The sequence below is a fragment of the Carassius gibelio genome, chromosome B21, assembly GCF_023724105.1.
Source record: "Carassius gibelio isolate Cgi1373 ecotype wild population from Czech Republic chromosome B21, carGib1.2-hapl.c, whole genome shotgun sequence".
Taxonomy (NCBI): domain Eukaryota; kingdom Metazoa; phylum Chordata; class Actinopteri; order Cypriniformes; family Cyprinidae; genus Carassius; species Carassius gibelio.
In genome coordinates, this window is record NC_068416.1 from 6724185 (window position 1) to 6743457 (window position 19273).

Here is a 19273-nt window from a genome sequence, read left to right on the forward strand (position 1 = left end):
AGCAGTAAATCAGTATATCAGAATGATTTCTGAAGATCATGTGAGACTGAAGACTGGAGGAATGATGCTGAAAATACAGCTGCCCATCACAGGAATTAATTAACAATATATTCAAATAGAAAGAAGTTATTTTATATAGTAATATTTCACAATATTACTACTGTACTTTTGATTGAATAAAATTGTTCTCTCTTCTGAGAATAAGAAAAATAAAAAACTTACTGATTACAAACATTTTACCAGTAGTGCATCTGTGTTTATTTTGCTAAAAAAAAAAAAAAAACACACACACACAAATATATATATATATATATATATATATATATATATATATATATATATATGTGTGTGTGTGTGTGTATTTATGTAGGAAATGTAACTCAATTTACTAATGGATTATATATTCATATACTTCCTAATTGTTGCTTAACTGTTTTTGTCCAGCAGAGTGCAGCAGACATCAACTAAGATACAGGACAAGTGGAGAACCTGGGGTCTTAACATGTCCACAGCAAAGTTGCATCATACTAGACATGAGAAATCACAAGCACATGACTCAGTCAGGGATACCTTGGCACTTTTTTATTGCAATAGCTCTATTACAAGCAAACCCAATCTAATAAATATACATGAAAAGAAAATATATAAAAATGTAGAAGGAACCAAAAAAAAAAAAAAAAAAGAAGAAAAAAAAAAAGACCTCAAACTCTCTCATCTTTGAAACCGAGCGAGGTGCTGTGTAGCGTGTTGGCGAGAGAAGGGATATCAAAACTTACAATATTTACAAAAGGAAGACGGCGCTGATAATGGTCTGCTTCAGTCGTTATTATCAACATGTTTCAACCCAATCACAAGCTTTCAGCGTGAGTCAGTACTGACCAAATGAACAGGAAATTGTCGACAAACTTTACCCATCTCTTATTTTTACTTTTTTTTTTGTCCAGCTCTTCCTTTCAGTCACTTTAAAAGGCAAACCACACAATTCCAAACAATATCAGTATCCCCAAAATATAACCTCAGTAGAGCCACTGGTATATATATATATAAAAAAAACAATTTTATTATTTTTTTTCCCAGGCTGTTATGGTGTAGAAAATTCCCCAAGAAACGGTATACTACTGTTTTTTTTATTTTCACATTTTACATTAAAGCAAATCAATATCATGACACAATAGCATGACGAAAGCTATTCAAAGAAAGATGGGAAAAAGTCAACGACGATGATGGTTTCGTCCCAACTTAATCTGGACTACTACTGTAAAGCGTACACATCTTACTACACAGCTTTCAACCACAACCCTCTTCATATAAAGCTTCCAGGTACAAGCAAAATAAAAAAGAGCCCAGTAACTCTCAGTTAAAAAAAGGCTGGAGAGAGATGAGGGGAAAACAGGTCTGAAGTCGTATATACATTGAACTCCTCCTCTCAGCAAGTAATACTATATTCGTACGAATGTGCCACTACACTGGATTCAATAAATAAACACAGACGATCCATAAATAATTAATAAATTAACAAAAACAACAAACTGGATGTACCACGTGGAGAGTGAAGGCAAAGTAGCACGTTATCCTTCAGTTCTGTGGCAGTTAGTGAAATGCAAATACGTCACCACAAGAAATAGTAAACATCGTCGTTTGGTGAGCGGTTGGCTCAAAAACACTCCCAATTTATGTAAACAAGGCTATTTCAAATGAGGACAGAAAAGTCACGGTGTTTTGCATCTCAAGAGTCGGCAATAGTTGATATCGCACTAATACAGGCGAGGCTGAAAGGATTTCGTGAGCGTTTTCCCAACGGCGTGAACGGGAGGTAGCATCCGGGTAACTCGGAAAAACACTGTCTCGGCTAGAAAGTGCTCTCGTACTCGTTTCGAAGCGTTTTGCGTTTGAATTGTTGCCTCGTTTCTCAGACGCTCTCTCGTAGGAATGTTTTCATGCACCCAAAACACAGGGCGAGGTGATTTAATAACTGTACACAACGAAAAAAAAAAAAAAAGTTCAAACAGTGCGTTCACCGTTAACCCCTGAAAAAATACTTTATACACAAATAAAAATGGCCGGAACGAAGTACGGCGAGTGTCAGGTGACTCAAAATTATATTCGATAGACAAGCTTCTATTTACATCCGATTTTGCGCGGAGAAACATAAACCTGTAACCTAGGAGCTATGATGCGTTTCATATCGTACACACAAAAATAGAAGTGCTAGATATCTGAAGCTCACAGTTCTAGTTTAGCGAACCCGCTCTAGTAAACAAGACCGAAGACTATAAAGGAACAAAAAACTAATATTATCATTCGGAGAAATGAAACCGGTTGTTGAGGCAGTTATGTGGGAAATACAGAGTATAAGAGGTTGTGCAGTTTCTCAGTCTTTGTTGTTGGAGGTCCGAGGAGGAGGAGGCTTGCTCTTCGGCGATCCAGAGTTCAGTGGATTCTTCCGTGTCCCGATTCTCCTTCGGGCACCGGAGTTTGACTCACTCAATCTGTAAGAGTGAGGAGACAGATAGCATGTTATGAGATGCTTTAATGTGTTTGCATGCCTGGAGCTAGGATAGGAGAAGTCATGGGCTTGATTTCCAGAAAATGCATGCTTATATGTACAATAAAAATGTCACTTTGAACATCAATCAGCTTCATTATCTTTATGAAGTAGAGCCCATTTATATATAGAAACCAAACAAATCTGTTTTTTCTTCTTCTTCAGTTTACTATAGTAGTGTTAAATTATTCTAAAAGAACAGACTGATAAACACTTTATGGTGTAAATATATTTTAACCCGTTAGGGGTTTTGTTACAGCTGATGATGATTTTAGAAAAAAATATAACCTTCATATAAATCAGGATAATTTTTTAAATTGTGTACTCTTCATGAATAATAGTAATAACATACTTTTTTCGCACACAAACAAAAACAGGATCCATTTGTTTTTAGTGTTCATAAATTCTTAAATGCAAAAACCTGGTGTTATTAGTTTTTATAGGTTATTTGATTCAAGCAAATATATACCTCTCATCTCTTATGATAAATCATCTCTTAATGATGAGCGTAAAAAAAGAGAGTAAAAAAGAAAAACATTTACTTATATTCACTGCAAAAGAAAGATTTTCTTAATTAGTTGTTTTTAACCATGTTTTCCGTAACAGATATCTACACATTCAAAAAAATCAAGATTTATATTTACTTGAGAAGCAAGATGCCTTTTCTGAAAAGAATACTTAAAACTGTTAGTTTTTGCATAAAACAACAACAACAAAAAATTCTTCAATGGGGCAAGAAAAATAATCTTGTTTTTTGGTTTGCCCTTTGAAAATTATTTTCTTACTCAATTGGCAGATATTTTTTCTTGTTCTAAGCAAAACTAACACACGTTATACTTTTTTCAGAAAACAATACTTAATATCTTAAGCCATTTTGCTTCTCAAGTAAATATACTGTATCTTGATTCAATAATGCTTAGATGTTTGTCCTTGAAAACAAGTCAAAAATACTAAGTTAGAAAACTTTTTTTGCAGAGGAATTTTATTTGTTGTTCATTATGAGTGCAAGTCTCTTTATAGCTTTTATAAAAACTGTAAGAAAAATCACTTAAGCTTACTTGAATGACAATGTGAGTGCAACATTACCCAAAAAGTTATTTTTTAAATCTATATAGGTGAGCAAGAAAAAACTTTAAGCAAGAATGCATCTGTGTTAGACCAGAAATCAGCATTCAAAGAAAAAAAAAACAGCATTTTAAGTCATCTTGGTGAAAGGTTTTACTTGAGTGTTAAAACTTTGAAAGCAAGGTTTTTAGGCAGCATGCAAGTGGATTCCTTTAATATCATGTTTGCACATCACAACTCTGTGTTTGCACAGTCGCTCTGTGCACATGACGTGCTATTCAAAGTGCAAAACCAAATTTCAAATCAGTTCAGAAAATCAGCAAGAAAAAAAAACATTTTAAAGCAACAGCAACATTTTTCATAGTTTCTCTTCTCACTATATCAACAACATGCCAGTGTCAAGTTGACAGGACAATTCTGCTCTCTCGTCTCTCCTCAGGACTGTAGAAAAGACTCATTTGATTAAAAGAAAAAACTGCATCTTAACAAATAGACTGTTTAGGTTCATTTACATCACACAATGCACTCTGTTCAAAACCGTCTCTGCTGTTTGCATTTGTACAAGTAATGCATGTTAACGAAGCATGCAGCTGTTTGAGGACTACTAGCGATCACTTAATTTGTAGCATAAGGGGAGACAGAAATGCAACCAACCTTTTGAGGCAGTGGCACGTCCTCCCGAAACGGAGAAGTCTATACCAGCGTAAGCATCGCTCTCTTGGAGGTTACTGTGAGCTGGGTGTGAAGGGGGAGTGTCGCGTGTGACCCTGGGCACTTCTCTCAGGTCCAGAGCGATGTAGTTGAGGTAGCTGGATGAGGTGTTCTGAGCGGAGCTAGCGGAGCTCGTCGCTAGGGCTGCTGTGTTAGGAGAGGTGCCCGAGTGCGACCACATGCTGTCACATGAGTTCTGCCATCTGGTAGCTTCAGGGAGATTTTGATTAGCTGAGGGCCTGATTCCACAACTGCTAGCAAAAGACGCTGGCAAGGGGACGAACGTCTCTGAACTGTGTCGTCTCCTTCCTTGCGGGTCGGCCCTGATGACCTTGGGCTCCGTATGACTGAACGGCAGACGCTCGGAGATGCAAAGGTGCTGCATTTGTCTCAACGGACCTTCTCTGCATTCGTCGTGCATTTCTAAATTAGTCGGCGCCTGCCCGTAAGTGCACCCTAAGGGACGGGCGTAGTTGGGCGGGTTCCACGGTGCTACGAGCGAGTGCCGAGGAGGGCGGTCCTTCAAGAGGCCGTCCATGTTTAAGCCCAAGTAGTCATGGTCTGGTGAGGAGCAGCAAGGCTGATAACAGGGTTGAGAAGGCGGCGGAGTGGAGGGAGAAGTTACTGACGGGCGAGAAGCAGCGGCGTGAGAGGAACGGGAACCAAAGTCCATGTGGATGTACTCTCCAGGGCTAGGCGGGCTTGGGGGCTCGGCCGGGGACATGGGAATGTATTCCATCTTTTCGTGCTTTTCTCGTGACGGGGCTTTGTAGGAGCGTGGGAGCGAGAAGTACGAGGTCTTTGGACCTTCGGGCGAGGCTTGAGAAAAGCCTTCGGCCACGGTAAGTTGTGACATGTCCATGTAGTCGTCAAACTCTGCTTGCTCCCTACTGGAGACGCTGTCGCATGGGAGCATCATCATGTAACCGTATCGGTCTGCTTGCTGCGAGGAACAGGGGTGGATGTCCAGGGTGCTGGGGTGGTTTGCTTGGGGTTGCATAGGGATGTAATCTGCATTCGGAGAGGGAGCAATGCTGTAGATCATGGGCATATAGCCATCGTCTTTTGGTAGTTTCTTTTGACACTCAGAGCTGAGCAAGTGAGGCTTGTTTGGATGATGTAATTCAGAGTAAGACTTATAGGCTGACTTCAGCAGGCACGAGCAAACCTGGTGTCGTTTCGACTCCACCGGGCTCGACTCATCTAAAGAGGATGAGGTTTGTGTAGCTTTCTGCTGCGTGATACTTAATCCACTGCCACCGCCGCCTAGCTTCGGCTTGGATGAATGTGCAAGCTTGAGAAAAGTCCTTTCCATGTAACTGCTCTCCTCCTCGAAAGTCCTCGCCCCATCTCTGTGCCAATCCATGGTCATGTACTCTGTGAGTCGATAGTCCTCCCGAACGGGCGGAGTGCTGCCGTGGGATTCGGGCGTGGTGCAACTTGCGTGAAAGTACCTGAAGTCACACGGACTGGGGCAGAACTCATCAGACGAGTTGAAGCCTCCATCACTAGGGGAGCCACAAATGGAGGAGCTTGAGGGGCGGGTGTGGGTTTCAGAGGCCGAGCCGTGCCCGCTGCTGCTGGACACACTGATGGGGCTGGTGGCAGACAGGAAGTTGGACATAGGAAGGGAAGCGGACCGGGTGTGGTGGCTCGATCCGGGTGAGGCGTGGGCGCAGCAGCTGCCGCTTTCCTCTCGGCCTACGTTGAGAACGGGGGTGTTTACATGCACCAGGCTGCCTGTTCCAGAGCTGAGGGGGCGGTTCTGAGTGCCTTCGCCCTCACTGGAGGTCCGATAGCGCTGGCCACGCCCTCTGTTTTTCCCTGTAGGCGGCGTGCCGGTCACTGAATCTGTCCTGGAGGGGCGCTGCAGCCCGGTTTGGCTCGGGGGAAGGTTGCCGAGATGTCGGCGAGTAGTGATGAACGGCAAGGGGTTCGAGCCAGAGGACTGGCTTTTGCTCCGCGGCCTAAAGTCAGGAAAGGCTTTGAGAGCCTTCATGGTGTCGAGAATGGTCTCGTGCATGTTCTGCGCCACCACCGAGTCCTCGACTTGCACCCAGATTTCACCGGGACCGATGGAAGAAGAGCGGCCTACCTCGATGAAGAAGAAGCTCTCGGAGTGGCCGCAGCGGCGGATGCTCATTAGCGGCAGGTTGACGGCCGGCGTCTCCGAGTTCAGCTTCACCAGGTGAATGGTCTTGGCGGAAAGGCACAGACGGTACACGCCCATTAGATTTCTGGTCTGACCCAAGCCTTTAGGTTTGACGTTGACCTGCCACACCTCTTTAAAAATAGTACCTGGCGAAATCGTACCATAACCGTCATCAAGTTCGTCGTTGTCTAGCTGCCCCTTTTTCCCCTCCGTCATAAGTTCGGTGAGGGCTAGGTACCACTCCTCTTGCTCCTGCTCGCTCTCCGCCACCACGGCGAAATACTCATCTTTAGTATAAAGGGCAATGAGGTATTTGTTCTTAGCATCAGCCCTCTTGTTCACCGTAAAACACTGGGACAGATAAATCACCCTCTTGGCAGGGCACGCAACACCAGAGGCAGCAGCTTTAAGGGCGTTTCGAAATTTCTTCTCGCTGTCATAATACTCCAGCCGACTGGGGCCGAGGTTGCTGGGGCCCCGCAAGACGAAGAACCTTTTGTGGCCGTGCTTCTGTTTTCTGAGATAGCCACATTTCCATATGTCCCGGTCCACACCGGCGGAGCAGACGGCGGCGGCGGCCAGGGCAGCAGCGGTGGTGTCGGCGCTCAGGACACGGCAGAAGGCAGAATCGTGCACTTTATACTGGAGCGGTGGCAAGTGTTTCCTCAATACAGCATCCTGAGGGCTCTCATCCGGGAACAGATGGTGCACTTTAAAGTGGTAAGGCGGATGGTACCTCCTCTGAGGCTGAGAATGAGAGGAGGCTGTTAAGTGCATGGGCAAACGGGAGCCGCTGTTATTGATTGAGGTGGAGGAGGAGGAGGAGGAGGATGGAGGCTCCCCAGCAGCACTAGAGATGTCGGCTGTTTTCATGACAGCGCGACGCGGTTGTTGCTCCAGTGTCAACATGACGCCGTGATTCGGTAAACGCGGCCGATCTTCCATGGGACAATGCGATGAAAGGTCACTTTACCTCCGCTTTACACTGATGCACGGCCCATTTTGTTGGCTGCGCGTTCGTAGCTCAGATACAATTACACGTTCGAGTGATCCGTGATGCTTTCCGACGTATCCCCTTGGTGTTTATTCAAACATTGCATCTTCGCAGAGCCTCCATCATCGCTCGGTGCCATGATAAATCTTTATTTGCCCGCTTCACTCATGGTGGCTACACATCACTACAGCCCAGCGAAAACATCACGTGACGAGCACGTCAGCGCACTGCGCGGGGTGAACGGGGTCAGCAGACGCTTTTGATTGGTCCGCTCGCGAAAAAAGCTGTGATGGACAGTTCGCTAAACCAATCAGAGCCGTTAATCCAACAAGCGCGTCTGCCGTTTGCCTCTGTGTGCAGACTCTGGTTCTGGAATAATAAATATCTTTGTAACGAGAATAAGGATTTTACAAAAATATATGAAGAGTTTATTTGCAAAAACAGACAAGTAAGTAAATAAATAAATAAATAAAGTTTTTATTATGTTATCGTTTTTTTGTTTCAACGGCAGTTTGATTGAGATTCATTGAAATGCACTGTAAAACAAAAAATATTTTTGCCATCTGTTTTTGCAAATTAACTCTTCGTATAGTGTTACAACTTTTTAATATCGAAATGGATTTTAATGACAGTCAGGGATGTGGTGCCTCGCGATTATCTATCAGTCAAAACTTTGGACTCTTCTACTCATTCTTTAAAATTATATGATTACAATTCAGATAATTTTAAAATAGCCTTATAGCAAAGTCGTTACAAAAAAGTAGCAGAGAAGCACAGAAACCTTGTAGTTGCCCGAAAATGTTTGTGTTGAACAAAAACATAAATATAAAACATAAAAAAATAGTTTTACATCAGCACAGTGTTTGTTAGGTAAAGTGGTGCACCTTGAATCTTCACTAATTCTACTCACATTCATTACATAATATGTTATCTCTGATTATTTTATAGCCTAACAGACTGAATTTTTTAAATATTTAATGTGTGAGCAGTCAGGAAATTCAAGTCAGACATAATAGAAAGGACAGAGAACATGAAGTGAATCTGGAATGAAAAAAATACTAAAATATAGATTAGAGTAGGCTATAAAGCTTAAAATATAGTCTCAGTTAAAGTCCAATAAAATTGTTTAGAAAAAAAAGTCAGAACAATATTACATTTTAAAAGTTTCTCCTACTCAACCTATCGTTGTTGCATGTGTAACAGTTCATTTTAAATATTTTGTAAAGTTAATTTTCATCAAAATTCTCTTCACTTTCAACAAATTTAATGTCAAACACAACATATTTTAATTTGACAAATGTATTGAGTAAACTTGTGACTTTTAGGCTCTGTTTTTGGGTTTGTTAAGTATGTTGCTCTATATGTTTGTTTGATAATATGTGTTCATAAACATAAACATAAATAAATATACAAATAAAGGATTTTTAAAAAACATTTCTAATTAAGGTAATGAATACGAATAAGGGAATATGGACAAGAACAACAAAGTTACAAGTTAAAAAAAAGTGGGCAACTTGATCTATAATCGCAGCATTATTTTTATGGACAGTTGTTTTATGCTAAACGAAAAGTGTTTATTATTCATTTCTCATAAAACAAAGCTTCTGTTTCATCTTTGTGAGGATGGGGAAAGTCCTTTCTGCCCTTTGTGTAGTTGTCTAACAATATGATTTCAAATGATTAGGAGAAGACGCAGAAGATGAGTTAATTATTATCAGTTTAATGCAGTAAAACATTTGGACTGATATATGAAGTCATTGTACAAATATCAGGATTTTAAACATATAAACAGTCAACATTCACACTTGGGTTTCACACAGCATAAGCAAATGTACTGAAAATGCAATGCAACTAAATGCAACAACACCTACATCGAGCATATACTAAAAGGAAGAACATTAATGAGTTCATCAGTCAAACACAACTCAACTTTCTCTCTTACTAAAATGTCTAATCTTATTTTAACTGGAATCTCCTGGAAGAGAAAAACTGTAATATAATTTTTTTTAAAGGTATGGAGTGTTTACAGGAACATTGGGCCATTGTCTAGATTACTAACAGGGTAAAAAAAAAAAAAAAAGGTTTTCTATTCTTGGCCTCTTTCTCTGCACATATGGCGCCTTTTGAACACTTCAATGCAACTTTGATGTTGAACTCTTCCGAAAGCTGTGTTTTGCTCAAAATTAGAATTTCTACAAGTAATTGCAAATGTATTTTCAATTTTGCATAAGAGGTGCCTTTTAAAATAATTCATATTAAAAAAAATAATAATAATTTAGATTTAAATATATCAATATTTAAGAATATTGATCTGAAATATATAAAATAAAATGTTATTACTGAAATCTAGACTAGGAATTAATCATATGTACACATAAATATCATATGGCTGTATTGTTATTAGTGCTATCAGACAGGGTTTAAATTAAGCCAGGACTAAATACAAAAATATGCCTTTAACTTAAGGTTTTTATTTTTATGTGCCTTAGAAGAAAACCTTAATAGTGTGATTCTTGAAGCACGTCAGTGGCATTGAAATATTTGTTGGAATAACTGATGGAAGACATGCACATATTCTATAACTAGATATTGTAGCATGAATTAATGAGTCACTAAATGTAGCAGACATGCAATAATAGAGTTGTGATTTTCCAAAAGCAAACGTCTCATGCTGCATTCTTACCGCTAGGTGTCAGTACAAGCCCAAGATAATTGCTATATCAGAAAGTGCAATATAAACAAACACTACTGAGAGCACAGTCAAGAACATCAAGCTCATATTTCTTTAAATGCTGGTTAATATGGGAATTAAAGCTTGTGTGCTACATGCAATGACAAATATATAATTAGAAAAATTCATATGCAAAACACGTCATGAGAAATGTTAGGACTGCTGAAACTTGAAGCAATAACAGAGAATCCATCCTGAAAAAAAAAAAAACATTTTATATCTTGAGAATGCATATGTATTTAAAATGTTTACTCTGTCGTGTCTCATTATTTAAACCTCAAAATAAACCTTGCCTTGCAGAATTATATTTTCTTCTCATCCAGCGCTAAAACACTCATAAAACTAAGAGTGCCAAAGGAGGTTTTTATAGTAATGCTGTAGAACCATTTTTGGTTCCCCAAAGAAGCTTTCAGTGAATGGTTCTTTAAAAGACTTAAAAGACTTCTTAGTACTGAGAACAGAATAATCTGAAGAACAATGAAAAGTTTCCATAGATGTCTTCATGGAACCATCAATGCCTATAAAGAAGCTTTTATTGTTAAGAGTCAAACACTGTATCAGCATGACCAGCAGCTGGACCATATCGTACCATATTTAATCCAGCATTTTTCAGAGTGTAAACTAACTGTCCTAATCCGAAGTAAATGATGCAATTGAATAACTGTGAACAACTGTGTGCAGATTGCTGGCAGAAGCTCTCTTTTCAGAAATGTTTGATGCAGCCAATACATACATTCTCTCATGCAATATTTTCCAGTTCACTGGTTGTGGATGTATAAGTGTCAATGGTTTGGGTTTAATTGTTTATAAAGCTATAAGGTAGTATAAGAGCTATCTGTAACTGCTGGATGAAATTTGACAATGTGTTAACATTATATATGTATTTTCAGGTTCAACTCACTGGTTCCACTTCATGTATCAATGGTTCTTTTACCAGAAACGCGCCTTGCAATTTGCATGTTAGAAAAATATCCAACTCTACAATATTATTCAAACTTTTGTGGTCATTAAAAAAAAAAAAAAAATTGAAGAATACTTTCTTCAACTAAGTGACAGCTAATTTTCTATAAACTTCAAAGGATTTCTATTTCAAATCAATTAACTTACCTCTATACATCAGAACATCCTGATACTGTGTTTTTGATCATTTAAAAAATGTTACTGATTTTAAATGTTTTAATGGCAATGTATATTTTTTATTTAGATTTAGGTTTCATGGGCTCTGAATCAATTAGTTATATAGCCCTATATTACATAAATAAAAGGGCACCTACTATATTATGCCCATTTTTACAAGATGTAATATGTCTCCAAAATGTGTCTGTGAAGTTTCAGCTCAAAATACCACACATTTTATTAATTACACAATTAAAAAAATGCCTATTTTAAATAGAGAAACAGGCTGTTTTTGTGGATGTCTCTTTAAATGCAAATGAGCTGCTGCTCCCCGCCCACTTTTCCAGAACAAAAGGTGCCTTTCCAGCTCTTATCTCAGATACTCTGCTAAAAACATGTTTAGTTTTGATTATTATGTCTATATCGCTGAAATCACGGGTTTTAAAGCCATTTCAAATGTCAGATATACAGTTTCTAAGCGCACACACAGAAAGTTGAAAACACACATAGGTTATGAAACACAGTCGGTTATATTAAGTTTACCAGCTGGAAAATATTTATTATTATTAGTGACGCAGCATTCAGTACCTATACTGCTGTCTATTCTGTTAATTTGACCCAAGAGATGAAATAAAAGCAGAAAATTACTCACTGCTCTGAACTGAATAACACCTAAAGCTTCAGTAAGAAGATATTTCTTACTTGAATGCTGCTTTTAAAAGCTCTAGCGTGAAGATGAACACTGCAGAGAGTGTCTGGCTCATTCAGGGCGGGGCCTCTGCTAATATGATGTGTCCGTCAATAGTTGTGGGTGGGGCTTGTAAAATGTGATGTCATATTTTACGTAATATGTTATCGGCTTGCTCTCCCAGCCAGCAATGACATGTGGGGCCCAGATGAGGGCTTCATGGGCGGCAAATGTGGGCCCCATTATGGGCTTGCACCCGGGATCCACATTGGGGCAAGCCGTGGAAGCCCAGACGTACTAAAAGTGGGACCTGTAAGGGTACTGCATGGGTCTTAATTGGGCAATTCATGTCAGACCCATTTGGGCCCCACCTGCCTACAGGGGTGTAAAGTGGGCTTGCACCAGGATTCAATCGTGAATGCCCCTATGGGCTTAAAGTGGGCTCTGTAAGTATCTTTAAACCGATACCGATATTTACAGATATTGAATTTTAAAGCCAATATCGGCCGATAATATCGAGCATCCCTAGTTGTCTAAATATGTGTTTCTGCCCCAAGGGACAGGCGTCTGGGACTGGGCTATTATTTGAAGTGTTACGGTAGACCTGCAAACTTTCTGAGAGTCCACTATTCAGCATAATTCAACACAGCGTAAACTTTGACCTATTTTTGTGTTTTACATTTTTGGGAAGTGACATTTTTAATTTTCTGCACGACTAACAAAAATGACTGATGGATTGTTTTGGCAAAATATCTACATGTATGTGATGTTTGTTCTTTGGTGACTAGCGTGAGTATATTATATAAGCGATGTATTGAGTTACAATTACTCAATCTCAACATGCTTGGTTAGCCTACATGTAGAGTTACTACAAGTTACTAAAACTTGTACAGTAAGTAATTACACTCTCAATAGGCCTACATAGTTACTTTGCGCCTCTGCCATGCAGGACCCATTAATGATATTCCATGTATTAAAAAAATTATTACCATAAGTTATAAACAGTTTACAAAAACAGAAATAAATCAACTATTGCCAATTAAAACACATGACTGAAAAAAGGCCTGGTCTCACAGACAAGGTTTAGATTAAGCCAAAAAAAAGAAAAGCAGCACAGAAGACACGAACCAAGAAGAGCTAGAGATTATTCATAACTGTATTTAACTAAACCTATTACTTATTTTAATGTAATCTGACTTTTTAGATTACTTTTTTAAATCTTACTTGTTTGCTTTTTTAAATCAAACTTGTTATAAATGTACCATATTGATATAAAACAACACAGTGAAAGAAAAATATATTAAATGTTTTATATCAATGCCATAAAATGCTTTAAACATTATATTGCAGTACATTATATGAATAAACATTACAGGTCCAAAGTCGTCCAGAATCTACAATTACTGAAGGTCACTGGACATGATGATGACATTGTTTTTCACAGTGTTTAGTAACTTGCAAAATTATTTATTTGCTTGCTTGAGATGTGCTTTTCCTCCTTAAATTCAGCAGCATTGATTGCAAATTTGGGTTGTAATAGAAGTACCAAGACACAAGCTCAACATCATTATAAACTAAAACTGAATTTGAATGCTTGAGATTAACATTTTTGGCTTCATAATGCAATATTAAATGTATGCATGCTACTGTGTCCTATGATTGTAAACTTACCCTGTCAAAAGTGAGTGTTTCATGCAGTATCCTATTCATGATAATAAATAAAAGACTCAGTTCAAGTTAATTAAGTAATAATCCCTTCAAAGTCAGGCAGCAGAAGGTGTGTGATGCCATTTTTACGTCTATGCAACCTGAAGATTATATTGATTAGTAAGGAATTATTCCTTGTTATGTCTGGCAGCTCTTCCTCACACAACCCACATATTTAATGGTGAAGAGATACATGATAGACACACTTTCTGTTTGAGATCACAGCTCAAACTAAATATGCATTTCTGTAAACAAGCCTGCAAAAGGGTGAATATACACAAAAATATATAAGAGTCACTTCTGAAAAGTAATTTATTATACTGAACATGTGCAAATCTACAGCAGAACATCTTTTAATACAGTCATTGATATACAATAGTCGTCTTCTTTATGGAAGACAGGAAGTCCAAACACAACAACTTATTTATGTTTTAATATTCAGTAACATAGAGACTAGAACTGTTACATTTTCTCAGGAAAGCATCTCCACTCTTAAAACACTTATATTTACATTAACACTTAAAGCTGTATTTGTATTTACAAATGTGTATCATTCTGTTATCATTCACAGCAACAAACCTGTTTCAGGAAGATATACTGTACGTTTTAACTTCATAATGTTCTACTTTAGGTCTTTTTCAAAACAAAAGCAAATATTTACAAGCCGGTGTCTTGATACTCTTAATATATTATTTCAGAAACTTTAACATGGCATTTGTCACAAACTGATTTAGATATAAAACAGGACTGGGGAAAAGTCTGCTCTATGGAGCGTGTGACTGAACATAGCTGTTTTTGCGGTGGGTCATGTTTGCCGCGATGTTAGCCGTGGGCTTGGAGCTTCTGAGGAGCTCTGTCGCTGAGATTCGTTCACTGCAGCTAGCCTTGGCACTTCTCGTCCTTCTCAGAAAAGCCATGAAGTTGTCATTTTGAGAACTGATTTTGGACGCTCCACTGCCGAGCGTCTGAGTGCCCGGATCCCCCTGCTTGTTTTCAAAGGAGTCTTTACGACCCAGAAGCTTTCTTTTAGACCTGCAAAATTGGAAAACGATATGAGGACAGAATTTAGAAGCCAAAAGAAGAGTTTAACAACTTAGAAAAAGTGTATTTCGTTCTAATTAACCTGTGAATTATGGTGAACAGGTCCTCCGTTGTTTGAGATTTGGACTTGTAAAGAAACACATCGTCTTCCTCTCCTACCAATTGCAGAGATCCTAGGTCAGGCATTTGCTCCCTCTTCTCTACATCGTACGTTGGCTCATCTGTTGACATTAAGAACGGGAGTTAATGATAAGCATTTGGTATATAACAGTTTAACACTGGAAAAACCAAATTCGGTCTCCTACCTTTTGCATTTGAGTGCTGTTGGTCAGTGGCCATAGGATATGATGGAATGACGCCATATAGAGTAACATGATACTGACTTGCAGAGATGGGAGACTTCGGAGACTTGAGTTTACTTGGAGACAAGGAATCGTCTGGGCTTTTCTGAGCTGGTGAGTTATAATAAAGTGAATTGTCCACAGCTGGTGTCTTCTTCAGAGGAGGCGGTGGGGCTCTTCGCTTTTTAGGAAGTCCATGTTGGTTAGAGCCGGTGGTTGTGCTGAAGGGGAGCACATTTGGATTCTGTGGCCGTGGAGAATGTCCTTCCGAAATGTAGCAGTCCTTCTGCTGCTTCAGATGATGCGCTTGGTCTGATGGTACAGGCACTGTGGGTTTAACTTTGTTAATCATTGCGTAAATATCTTGCGGGCTCTCACTGGGTTTGACTGTTGCTGGTTCTGGATCAGATGTTGTTCCAAAACGCGTCTGAGCCATGGGTGGCCACTTATTTCTCTGGGGCTTGGGAGCCACTGGAGGTTTGGCTTTTTGGTGGTTTGCAGGGCTTAAAGAGATCTCCTCTTCGATAGCATCCGCTGTAGTCTCCTGCGAATTCTCAAGATCGGAGCTGCTAACCGAGCGCAAACGCACGCTGTTCAGATCCTCTTGAGTCACCACTGGCATGATCATCAAACTGTTGCTCATCCTTTGCTTGGGTCTGGTGGCTTCGGTGCTGTCCGAGTAGCGGCGGTTTACTTTCGGCTGAGCTACGGAAGGCTCTGGATCAGGAGAGTGCTGATGTAGATCGGGAAGCTGAAGAGATAGCCTTGCGTTGCGGTTTCTCACTCTTTGGTTAGGAATAACACTGGAAGGCTTATGGCGCATTCTGCCTCCCAGCTGAGATTGAGTAGGTGTTTCGCATTGGCTTGCATAGCCACTCGATGGAGAGTTTGTCCCGAAGCGTTTGGAAGGAGAAGAGATGCAAGGCTGGGAGGGCGAGGAGTGGGAAGAAGACGGGGATGTGTTCATTTCATAATTACCGACGGTGCTTCCGTTTATTGTAGTTGGCATAGACTTACATGGTTCGCTGGATCGAAGCTCATTAAGTGCTCGGTGGCTAGAGACAGACGTCTTCAGTGTCTTGCCAGGTGCTTCAGCTGTTGGTTTCTTGCTCTTACTGACTCCTTGCTTTGAGGTTGGAATGAGATCAGGCAGTATCATGATGTTTCGGCCGTCTTTTTTCAGAGGAAGCCCTTGTAATTTCTGTTCTGAATCATTCTCCGCCGCGAGCCTTTGCAGTGACACTGTGCGCACAGGTGGAGCTGGTTTAGTTTTGGCTTTCTTGAGGACGATGCTTCGAGATCTAGATCGCGGCACGGCATCCGGGAGTCGACCTCCTCTCCTGGATGTGCTGTCGCTGCCGCTGTCCTCCGAGCTGCTGCTGGGATATGAAAGCGCATAGCTTTCACACCGGCGCCGGGCCACACCAGGATTGGAGTTGACCGTGGCGAAAAGTGACAAGGAGCGTCTGTGGAGCTCTATGTTACTGATCGGTCGACTCCTACGCTCCTTCTTCATGCAATCTTTATCTCGTCTCATCACGGCGGCAGAGTTAGTGGGTGATGTCTGGCTCGTCTCCTCGGGATCCTGGAACTGTGGAGGGGGTTTGATCACGTCAGGTGCCTTCAGGAAGGAGTTCACGTTATCATCCCACTCGGATGAAAAGGTGGAGATGTTCGGGCCGCACCAGCCTTGGGCAGAACAAACCAAGGTCGTGTTTTCCATCTTCGATTTCAATTCAGCACTTTCCCATGAATCAATCCGTTGCAGAGATATTCCATTAGCTCCGTCAAGCTTGAAAATACACAACCTGGTGCGACAGAAAGAATAATTCATTGCAGGGCTGTGATGCTACAAATAAAGACAAATACTGAATATCGTTTCCTCTCATGGGTGACATCACTGTCCGAATGCTTTAAACAGAGTGGACTAAAATCTGCCCATCTTGGTCTTTGTTTGGCACACGAGTGGGTGTCTGCCATGGAAACAGTTACCTGTTAATCCACATAAAAACTCGAGAGAAATCTGTATTTCCACATGCGTTTATCCTGACTGGTGACTGCAGGGAGCCATCATCATATTTTATTAAAGAATAGAGGAAATTAATGCTCAGATGAGAGTTACTGGGGCTGGGGTCACTTTATTTTAAGATTCAATTCTCGCTTTTAACAAACCATTAACTACGTCTTTGCCTTAATAAACTCCTAATTTGCTGCTTATTAATAGTTAGTAAAGTAGTTGTTAAATTTAGGTTTTAGTGATGAATATATCCATGCAGGATAAGTGCTTACAAACAACCAATATGATAATAATAGGCATGCTAATAAGCAACTAGTTAATAGTGAGAATTGGTCCCTATATGATAAAGTGTTACACAGGCTGGCCTTGACGATTATCCTTTCTGTTGTAAATAAAAAAAGAAAGAAAATCTATGTCTCAGGCATTTAAAGTTGTGATTTTTCATTTCCATTTGTTGTATATCTCCCCCTCAAAGCTCAAGGAGCCTTGGACAAAAAAAAATACTCATTGTTAATATAATATTAATTAAGTGATGATGTCACATTGCACCTCTTTGCGGGAAAAATAACAAAACCAGAATGATCGCACAGAATATTCACACTCTTCTCATTCCTTTCAAAAGGAAATGACAAGATTCTTCAAAACTGAAGTCCATTTATCTATTTAAAAATCCTTAAACGCACCACCATCTATGTGAATGCATTCATTGTATTCACTAAAAACAGAGTCATTTCTAACATTACTAATGTTCTTCTAAAATTAAGTCAATTCCACCCAGTATTTGATGGTTTTGCAATTAAACGAGTCCTGTAGTGCATCCCAAGCTTCTTGCTGTGAAGGACGCAATCAACCTGATGCTCGCTCTGAAAATCATACCAAATGTTTACAACTGGTTTTCTATTGCTCAGACCTCGACAACTGCTCTGTGTTTATAATCAGTGATATCACTGTCGACACCAAAGTTGTGTTGTCACAAGCGCTGTCTCTGAAGGAATCTTCAGGAATTCACATCAACAAAACATAAAATTAAAAAAAAAAAAAAACACTCCTCACATGCTCCTGCGTGTGCATTGTGACGTTGCTGCTTACAGCCAGAAATATGTATGTTTTGTAACCGTACTGATGTGCATGACACCCCTGACAGGCTGGAATAACTACAAGGCAAAATACAATACTAAATCAACCCGTTTAAGAAACTGCGAAGTTGCATGACCAAAGTCAGAGGTCACTTCGCCGAAATACACAATTTTGCTGCAGAGGACAAACGTCACAGACAAAGGCATGGAATCAACAAACCTTTCAATGCAGTTAAATGCACATTTCCCAGATCTCTGAGGACGGTCAAACCGAATCGTCCCCTTCGTCTTACCTTTCATCCGCTCTGGGGACCGAACCGTGCCGTGTGATGCTGTCTCTCTCTAGCTCGCTGCTCTGGCTCAACGCATTCACATGCTGTTACCATGACGATAGGAAGTGGGCTGCTTGCTTCCTCTCTGAGTTCAAGTTCGTTGAATGCTGAGTGAGGAGAGAGAGAGAGAGAGAGAGAGAGAGAGAGAGGGAGAGAGACATTATATAAACACCAAATCCTCAGAGACACTGGGAAATACATTGTGCTGCTTGTCAAAAACAGCTATATGTCAGAATCCATGACGGTAGCAAATAAAATCCACTGTAACCTAGATTATATTATCAAATAATAATACACCTGTATGCATAGGCATTTACTCTGATAATCACATGGGATGCATTAACATAGAAACTGTGATCTCATAGTTGATATTAAGAATGCAGTATGCAGCAGTCGTGTTTCGATAAAACAGACCGTTCTCACTTCGTGCAGCATTGCAGTATGGTATAAAAACATCTCAGAAAGATCGCAGACACAGTGATGCTTCTCATGCATATCACTGCAGGTTTCGTTCTCACAGCTGAACGAGTGAGATATGAAGTCAGATCCACCCATTTTCAGGAACACTGCGAAACAGGCATTCACCATTGTTCTGCATTTTCCACATTTCAACAACAGAGGTGGCGTGAGTACACGTTTGAAGGGTGTGAAATATATAATCATTCAGTATTACACAACTCCGTTGCATAACAAGCCCGTTTGATCGTAAAACTTCATGTGGTAATACTCAGCGTAGCCTTTCACTTAACATCATGAG

The 19273-nt window shown here is 40.1% G+C and overlaps 2 protein-coding genes across 3 annotated transcripts; both read right to left on the minus strand.

Moving 5' to 3' along the window:
- Positions 1-567: 567 nt before the first annotated feature.
- On the minus strand, positions 568-7684 carry LOC127986267 (insulin receptor substrate 2-B-like). Its single transcript, XM_052588535.1, has 2 exons — positions 4265-7684; positions 568-2489 (listed from the first exon to the last, which is right to left on the minus strand). Exons 1-2 carry the CDS (start codon positions 7416-7418, stop codon positions 2485-2487), a joined length of 3159 nt encoding a protein of 1052 aa, XP_052444495.1. The 5' UTR covers positions 7419-7684; the 3' UTR covers positions 568-2484.
- Positions 7685-14003: 6319 nt separating this feature from the next.
- On the minus strand, positions 14004-19063 carry LOC127986157 (NHS-like protein 2). Of its 2 annotated transcripts, none has more exons than XM_052588396.1 (5): positions 18931-19063; positions 18478-18623; positions 15056-16899; positions 14833-14971; positions 14004-14741 (listed from the first exon to the last, which is right to left on the minus strand). In XM_052588396.1, the coding sequence occupies exons 3-5, from the start codon at positions 16812-16814 to the stop codon at positions 14474-14476; spliced, it is 2166 nt and encodes a 721-aa protein (XP_052444356.1). In that variant the 5' UTR covers positions 16815-16899; positions 18478-18623; positions 18931-19063; the 3' UTR covers positions 14004-14473. The 2 variants fall into 2 exon arrangements, with proteins under 2 accessions (XP_052444356.1, XP_052444355.1); XM_052588395.1 differs by having other exon boundaries at positions 18405-18623.
- Between the last annotated feature and the right edge of the window lie 210 nt (positions 19064-19273).

Coding starts and splice junctions, on each gene's coding strand:
- LOC127986267 (XM_052588535.1), bottom strand. CDS start 7,418: ATGGAAGATCGGCCGCGTTTACCGAATCACGGCGTCATGTTGACACTG.
- LOC127986157 (XM_052588395.1), bottom strand. CDS start 18,484: ATGAAAGGTAAGACGAAGGGGACGATTCGGTTTGACCGTCCTCAGAGA. Junction 16,900..18,404: donor GCATTTAACTGCATTGAAAG/GTTTGTTGATTC, acceptor CTGTCGCACCAG/GTTGTGTATTTTCAAGCTTG. Junction 14,742..14,832: donor CTGTTCACCATAATTCACAG/GTTAATTAGAAC, acceptor CCAATTTTGCAG/GTCTAAAAGAAAGCTTCTGG.